We start from the raw sequence: 8,814 nt of genomic DNA on the forward strand, positions 1-8,814 counted from the left end.
ACTACACACACATTACACGCACACTACACACATATTACACACACACCACACACACACTAGAAACACACTACACACACATTACACACACACTACACACACATTACACACACACTACACACACATTACACACACACTACACACACATTACACACACACCACACACACACTAGAAACACATTACACACACACACTACACACACATTACACACACACCACACACACACTAGAAACACACTACACACATTACACACACACTACACACACATTACACACACACTACACACACATTACACACACACTACACACATATTACACACACACCACACACACACTAGAAACACACTACACACACATTACACACACACTACACACATGTTGTTTTATTATTTATTGATTAATTATCTCTAAATTATTGGACTCTTATCTTAAATATAATTTATTTTTTATTATGGATTAATTATCTCTAAATTATTGGACTCTTATCTTAAATATAATGTGTTTTTTACTCTCTTGTCTTGAATTATGGATTATGTATCTATTAATGTTTGGACTCTTGGACTGAATACAATCTCATGTCAAAAGTGTCATTGAATGGCCTAATTTGTGTTTTCATTGGTTGAAACCAAAGTAGTACAAAGAAGACAAACTGAAGGTGCATTGACATATTTTCAAATCTTTCGAAAATTAATTCAAAAAATATTTTTGTTTTTGATTAAAGAAAAAAACAAAAATAGTGAGTTTTATGTTTTTTCCCATGAAACAACAAACAAACAAACAACAAAGATTATAAAAAGGCTTTTAGTATATAAATGGATCATCCTTTAAAAAAAAAAATATACATATATACACAAATAAATATGTATATGTTTATATATTAAATGGATCATTTGAAATAACCATTGTATCAGTTTGTTCATATTCATATAAAAAATATAAAATTCATATAAAATAAATATAAATGGTGTCATAACGGGTAATTACGGTGTCATTCGAGACATTTCGAGGCTCTGCGACCGAATAAAAGAAAAAGCTTCAGATCAAAGTGAAATCTGTCGGGATGTGTTCAGGCTCACGGAGCAGCGTGGGAGGTTACGGCCTCAAAGAGAAGCCACATCCCAATACAGCGGCAGCGCTTTGAGGTTCATCTGGTTTGGCTAGAGAGAGAGAGAGAGAGAGAGAGAGAGAGAGAGAGAGAGAGAGAGAGAGAGAGAGAGAGAGAGTGTGAGAGATAGAGCGAGAGAGAGAGAGAGTGTGAGAGATAGAGCGAGAGAGAGCGAGTGAGAGAGAGAGAGAGAGAGAGAGAGAGAGAGAGAGAGAGAGAGAGAGAGAGAGAGAGAGAGTGTGAGAGATAGAGCGAGAGAGAGCGAGTGAGAGAGAGAGAGAGAGAGAGAGAGAGTGTGAGAGATAGAGCGAGAGAGAGCGAGTGAGAGAGAGAGAGAGAGAGTCCGGTAGCAGAACAAGCAGGCAAATAATACACCATCAAAACAAGAAAAATGAAATACAGAGAAGGAAACAAGAAACAGGAAAAAGAAACAAGAAATAGGAAAGAAGAAAAAAATCACAGCGAAACTGAACAGAAAGAAATCAAAAAGAAAACAACAAGAAACAAAGAATAAGAAAACTATTTGATACAAACTCAAACAACAAATTACAAAGTAAAACGTTGATTTTTAAATATATGCTGTGGCTTTTGATCAGCTAAATGAGAAGATACAAGCTTCACTTTATTAAAGATAACTGATCGGATGATCAATTATTTATTGAGAGGAAGCAGCTCATGAAGCCGTAATAAATGATCACAATAAATAAATACAATTAAAGAACAAATCAATACATGTTTAATTGTTTTATTTGAAAATGACAGAATAAGTTAAGAACATGAACAAGAAAAAGAAGAAGAGAAAGAAGAAGAAAAAGAAAAAGAAAAAGAAGAAGAAGAAGAAGAACATGAACATGCAGCAAAGTCAAAAACCAACAAACACAACGAGGACAAGCCGAGGGTCTTCATCAAAACCTTACTTCCTGTTTCATTTGTGAAGAAGAAGAAGTAGAGGATGAGGAAGAAGAGGAGGAAGAGGAAGAGGAAAAAGAAAAAAGTAAAGGAGCTGGAGGAATAAGAAGAGGAGCAAGAAGGAAGATGAGGAAGAGGAAGAAGAAGACAATGAAGAAGAAGAAGAAGAAGAAGAAGAGGAGGAAGAAGAAGAAGAAGTAAAGGAGGAGGAGGAGGAGGAAGAAAAAGAGGAGCAAGAGGAAGAGGAAAAACAAGAAGAAGAAGAAGAAGAGGAGAAGGAAGAAAAAGAAGAAGAAGAAGAAGAGGAGGAAGAGCAGGAAGAGCTTCATGCGCATGGGAAGAACAATAATAATCAGAGATGGACAACAGAGTTGAGCTGCAGTTTAAATACATCAGGAAGTGAGTTCTCCTTTTACACACAGAGTGAGAGTCTCCAAACAAAGAAGGTTATATTATGATTGTTATTAATAAGAAAAACAATAATATTTATAATAGTAATAATCCTCTTTGTCGTGTTGTCCGTTTTAGTCTTAATGTTATTACTAATAATATTATTATATGTTGTAATAGAAAAAAAGCAACAGTTTTTTTATTTACTTTTTAAATGACATTTTAATTGATAATAAACTAATTTAAAAAGACTAATAATTATTTGTATATTTGTATATTTTACAGGAGTACTTGTGTTTGAGAAACAAAAAGACTGCTGTTTCTAAATACTTTAGGTAAGTAGAATTTATTAATAATCAAAAACTTCATATTTGATTAAGTATTAAACATTTCTCCCTCAGTTTTCTGAGAATATATAATTAAATTGGATCAATAGATTGAAACAGGTTTGATCAGAAATCTGCCCAGATACCGACGATACACAGCCGGCCCCTTAAACCAGAAGCCTTTGATCTGTGTGGGGGTTTCTCACTCTGAGGGTGACCCCCTTCGGGAGGTCTGCAGAGAGGCAGATGAGGTCGTGGGAGAAATGTCACTTTTCTGATCAAAATAATTAATTTGACCTTGAACTCATCAGGCACCTGAAATTCTTTAAATCAGCGGATCAACCTGTGCTTTGAGGTCCTCGGAGGGGTTTTACCACATTAATGATATAACAAATTAATTAAACAATTTGTGACCCGTTTTTTATTAATTAATTTTAATTTGATTTAGTTATGATTTCATAATGTTTGAAATCAGACTGATCACAACTTGTACAGTTAGCATTTGCAAAGCCCCACCAAAGTAAAACCATGCAGTGTCAAAATTATTCACTCTTTCAGATTAAAATACATCCCTGTGCAATGCATGATGGGAGTAAGAGTTGGGTTAATGGCCTGCAGGAAGCAGAAGCGGCTCCTCATCACGTCGGTGAAAATCTATGAATCATCATCCAGTCGCCTACAACTCAAAGACCGCTTTGTCGTGAGGTCCAGATCCACCATTTGGGCCCCTGTTGAATTAAAAATCAAATTACCAAAAAACTATTGATTGTGAAGTTATTTATTCTCACTTTGACCTTCTAGCACAGAAGGATTCGTCGAGATTGGATATTAATTTACATCCAAATGTTTTTAACATTTATCATCTCGTAATTGACCTCCGGAGCCCTCGTGACTTCTTGAGGGTCGCAACTATCGGCGGTGGGGCATTAAAGACCTTTTAGTTGTGACTCGGTGTGTAAAAGGAGAACACAGACCTGGGATCAGTTTGAACGGCTAAGCGTTAACACTTCTCTTTGAGTCCTGGTTTTAAGTCCTGGTTTGGTCACAGTGCAGGACTTCAGTTCAGTCAACCCGGTTCAGCGTCATCACAGTCAGACAAGAAGTCCAGGACGGCTGCATGCAGAAAGTAATAGTGCAAGTGCAGTGGATCCTAGGAAGTGTTGAGGAGCGGTCTGGGATACACCCCCTGGTAGTAAGAGGCCTCCAGGGTCTCCATGGTCCTCCCCCCAAGACCGGAGGCACCCCCAGCGCTGTAGGAGGAGTACTGCAGCGCCTCATAGGCCTTCAGGTCCAGTTTGTGCTGCTGCTCTGAGGACGACATTAAGTTATTGATGGAGAAGGGGTGGTTGAAGGAGTAGTGGGGGTCTCCTTTGAGGTGCAGTTGGGACTCATGCGCCATGGAGTGGGGGGGTAACGACAGGGAGGACAGCAGCTGGGAGCCAGACACCTTCAAGTCCGACAGCCCGCCGATGCTTCCTCGCAGGTCCAGACCAGGGGGCGACGGCGCCTGGCTGGAGGAGGGCAGGGAGGAGTCCAGGAGTCCTGGAGGTTTGCTGGAGTCCCCACAGGGGGACGCTCCTCCCCCCTGCTCCTTTCTGCCATCAGTTTTCGTCGGCATCTTCTTCTCGCACTTGAACCTCTTCTGGCGTCGTAGGTAGCAGCCGTTCTCGAACATGTTGCCAGAGTCCGGGTGCAGGGTCCAGTACGAGCCCTTCCCCGGTTTGTCCGGCGAGCGCGACACCTTGACGAAGCAGTCGTTGAAGGACAGCGAGTGCCGGATGGAGTTCTGCCAGCGCTGCTGGTTCTGCCGGTAGTACGGGAACAGGTCCATGATCCACTGGTAGATCTCGCTCAGCGTCAGCATCTTGCTGGGCGCCTGCTGGATGGCCATGGTGATGAGAGAGATGTAGGAGTAGGGCGGCTTGGCGTGCGGGTAGCTGCGTCTGAACCCCTTGTTGTCGCGGCCTCGGTTCAGCCCACCACCGCCATACGCCATGCCGGGGCTCATGGTGGGGCTCATACCCCCGTACGGGTTCAGACCCATTGAGGCCTGCTGGGCTGACACTGAGCTCATACTGGACGGGCTCAGAGTCCCACCTATCGAGGCCACGCCACCACCCAGACCCGACATCGCTGCTGGAGCCGGGCCACACATTCCCCCCGCTGGGGCGGGGCTCAGACCGTTCCCACTGTACGACATGTTGAAGGAGCCTGACGTAGTCCCACTGCCTGACATGTAGCCCGACATGGAGCCCATCCCGAGACCAGAACCCATCCCACCGCCCGTCATCGGAGAGTAAACCTGCACGGAGACCAGAGACAGACCAGTTATAGCAGAACCACTTACACCAGAACTCTTTAGACCAGAACCAGTTAGACCAAAACGAGAACCAGGTTGACCAGAACCCATCCATCACCGGAATTCACCTACAGAGAGACAGAATCAGTTGAAACCAGTTGGAACCAGTTAGATGAGATGAACAGTTCAGTCTACTCAGACCAGTACAGGGAGTTTATTTATAAAAAAAATTATATGTTTATTTTGTATTTTATCATTCAGGTTTGTGTTTGACCTCTGACTTCAATCATCTGGTCCTGATCTGGTCCGAACCGAACCAACAGCACCAACAGACCTAATTCACATTGTATTTACTGATTTATTTAGGTATTTATTATTTCTGATTGATTGATTGATCAGATAGTTTTCTGATACTTCGACGAAGTCAGACCATTCAGATCAATATTTCCGTTGTGTTTATGGATCAATATTAAACTGGACTAAAATATTACAGCTTTTGCTTACATGCGGACAAATCATCATCAAATAGAACACCTTTAATTGAGCCACTTTTAATTTGAAAAGCTGTTTATAAACCTTTTTGTTATGTTTACATGACTTTATTAAAGAAACACAAAGATTCTGAATCTTTTTTAACCTCCGAAAAATCAAACCAACAACAATCTACTTAATACGATTGAAATTAATTCATTATGCTGTTTGAACCATAACAATTGTTTTTTAATTAATTTAATTAATAATCCTATACCTTATAATAACGTTATTAATTAGTTATCATAGAATAAAAAACTAATAATAACGATTTATCACCGAGACCGGTTCATTTATTAGTTGATCAACCTGTTTACATTTTAAACAGGAACCTGGAGCAAATAAATCCATAATTATTTTTATTCAATGTAATTATTATTATTCGTTATTATAATTCGTTATTATAATTATTGAAATATGTCAAACCAACAGTTTATTCTTCAGTTTTCACTTCAGTGGATCTGAGATCAGCTGAACTCCGAAGACAGACATTTCATAATATCTTATATATCTATATACATCTTATAATATGTAATATTAAATATCAATTTAGAAATACTAGATGACATTTTAATATGTACAATAAAAACTCATATTTTGTAACATTTTGATTTGAACCGATTGCACCGTTTCTCCGCTCTGACGGACTTTTATGAATATTTCAACGATAAAACCTTGAAACTAGAATATGAACTGTCGTAATATCGACTAATATATTATTATTATTTAAGGAAGTGGTTTATTTAATATGAACAAGCAGCGGATTCACGAACTGAATTTAAATTAATCAAATTCAGCCGATATTTCGACCAATTCTATTGAACTATAGGGACGACAGTAAAAACACTATTCAGGATTTATATAATATAAATGTTAAATATAATTACTAATTTGAAATCATCTTTGTAATCTTGAAAACTAAACATTAACTTTACTTCGGACGCTCTGTTAAATAAACAATGGGATGATACACTTTATTGTCAGGTCATAACTCTGATTTATACTTATTATTTCACCCCTTTAAACTAATAACTGGTCTGCCTTCCATTCAAGTCTGAATTAAAAAGACAATTTAATAGTTAAATCAGAATCAATGCTGTAACTGAGCGTTGAGCTTATTTATTTGTTTGAGAATAAATATTATTGAAGTCTGGACGAGTTGAATATGTTTTTATAACAGAACTATTTTCTTCATAAAGCATGCCTTTGATCGGCCCATCTAGGGCCGAAAAACGTAATGAATTATTATTAACAATAATACTCATTATAATTATTATATTTTTATTAACAATAATGCTCATTTTAAATTGTATACCTGAACATTTCAGCTCAGTTTCAAATTTAAATTAATTTCCTCTCTTTCGAAAAGGAAATAAAGTTTGATTTCAGCTCAATAAAATAACTTGTTTCGTTAAATGTGTAATAATTAGGCAGCGCGCTTCTCTTCCTGCGGGACACAAACTGATTGACCGGGACCTGGTCTGGAGCGGTCTGAGTCGGGTATGAGAGCCTCTTAGTGGCCGTAAAAGCAGCGCTAAAGCCGGCTGAGTGGGACCGACCTCCTCGCTGTAGTATCCGCTCCAGTCCGGAGCCTCGTGCCCTTCCATCTTCACCGTGCCGAGCATGACGGGAGCCCGCGGCTGGAACAAGGATCCTGCAGGTCCCGCTCCTGCTCTGCTGGTCCTGTCCCCGGTCTGCGTGTCTGTGTGGGTCCTGGCCCAGTTGAAAGCGTTCCAAGCCGAGACAGGAGGAGCAGAGAGACGCAGAGTGCTGTAAGGAGAGGGAGAAGGTGATGATTGTGACCTGCGGACTGATGTGATCCTCCTCCTGCAGGTCCAAACCTTCAGGTCTCCTCCTCCTCCACACACACACGCACACATACACGCAAACACGCACACATACACACACAGACACACACGCACACGCCCACTCGCACAAACACGCATACACACACAGACAGACAGTTTTTTGTGATGAAACATATACAAAATGTATAAACGTTCTACTGTTTTAAATCAGATCTGATCTTCATCATTAAATAAAAGAGCAAGAGGAAGATGAGGAAGAGGATTAGCAAGAGGAAGAGGTGGAGCAGGAGGATGAAGAGCTCTCGATCTTTTGGCATCTGAAGAATAAGGTCCAATTAGAATATCAGAGTTATGTAACAGGTAGACCTGTTTGGAACAGGGTCAGGCTGAGAGCAGCATCTTAGCCCACTTTGGCTAATTTGTTGGACCTGCAACAAGAGCCCTGGGCCAGAACAGACCAGTTGGTCCTCCCTGCAAAATTGTGGCCAGTAAGATTTGGTGTCCTTCCCTTGGGACAGAAGGATATTTGTTCTCACCTGGATGTCCTTCCCTTGGGACAGAAGGATATTTGGTCTCACCTGGTGGTCTCACCTCGTGTCCTTCCCTTGAGACAGAAGGATATCTGGTCTCACCTGGTGTCCTTCCCTTGGGACAGAAGGATATTTGGTCTCACCTGGTGGTCTCACCTCGTGTCCTTCCCTTGCGACAGAAGGATATCTGGTCTCACCTGTCCTTCTCCTGGGACAGAAGGATATTTGGTCTCACGTGGTGTCCTTCTCCTGGGACAGAAGGATATCTGGTCTCACGTGGTGTCCTTCTCCTGGGACAGAAGGATATCTGGTCTCACGTGGTGTCCTTCTCCTGTGACAGAAGGATATCTGGTCTCACCTGTCCTTCTCCTGGGACAGAAGGATATTTGGTCTCACGTGGTGTCCTTCTCCTGGGACAGAAGGATATCTGGTCTCACGTGGTGTCCTTCTCCTGGGACAGAAGGATATCTGGTCTCACGTGGTGTCCTTCTCCTGGGACAGAAGGATATTTGGTCTCACGTGGTGTCCTTCCCTTGGGACAGAAGGATATTTGGTCTCACCTGGATGTCCTTCCCTTGGGACAGAAGGATATTTGTTCTCACCTGGATGTCCTTCCCTTGGGACAGAAGGATATTTGGTCTCACCTGGATGTCCTTCCCTTGGGACAGAAGGATATTTGTTCTCACGTGGTGTCCTTCCCTTGGGACAGAAGGATATTTGGTCTCACCTGGTGTCCTTCTCCTGGGACAGAAGGATATTTGGTCTCTCCTGGTGTCCTTCTCCTGGGACAGAAGGATATTTGGTCTCACCTGGTGTCCTTCTCCTGGGACAGAAGGATATTTGGTCTCTCCTGGTGTCCTTCCCTTGGGACAGAAGGATATTTGGTCTCACATGGTGTCCTTCCCTTGGGAAAGAAGGA

The 8,814-nt window shown here is 41.3% G+C and overlaps 1 protein-coding gene across 1 annotated transcript; it reads right to left on the reverse strand.

Moving 5' to 3' along the window:
* Window positions 1–3,877: 3,877 nt before the first annotated feature.
* foxa1 (forkhead box A1) lies at window positions 3,878–7,182 on the reverse strand. The gene is made up of 2 exons (XM_034525227.1): window positions 7,117–7,182; window positions 3,878–5,029 (listed from the first exon to the last, which is right to left on the reverse strand). The coding sequence occupies exons 1-2, from the start codon at window positions 7,180–7,182 to the stop codon at window positions 3,878–3,880; spliced, it is 1,218 nt and encodes a 405-aa protein (XP_034381118.1).
* Between the last annotated feature and the right edge of the window lie 1,632 nt (window positions 7,183–8,814).

This window comes from Cyclopterus lumpus, chromosome 22 (genome assembly GCF_009769545.1).
Source record: "Cyclopterus lumpus isolate fCycLum1 chromosome 22, fCycLum1.pri, whole genome shotgun sequence".
In the NCBI taxonomy this organism is placed as follows: Eukaryota; Metazoa; Chordata; class Actinopteri; order Perciformes; family Cyclopteridae; genus Cyclopterus; species Cyclopterus lumpus.

What these genes read in the sequence shown, in the direction of transcription:
- foxa1 (XM_034525227.1), bottom strand. Translation starts at nt 7,182, where the DNA reads ATGCTCGGCACGGTGAAGATGGAAGGGCACGAGGCTCCGGACTGGAGC. An exon ending in GCGGATACTACAGCGAGGAG is followed by an intron (nt 5,030 to 7,116) that starts GTCGGTCCCACT and finishes GTCTCCGTGCAG; the next exon opens with GTTTACTCTCCGATGACGGG.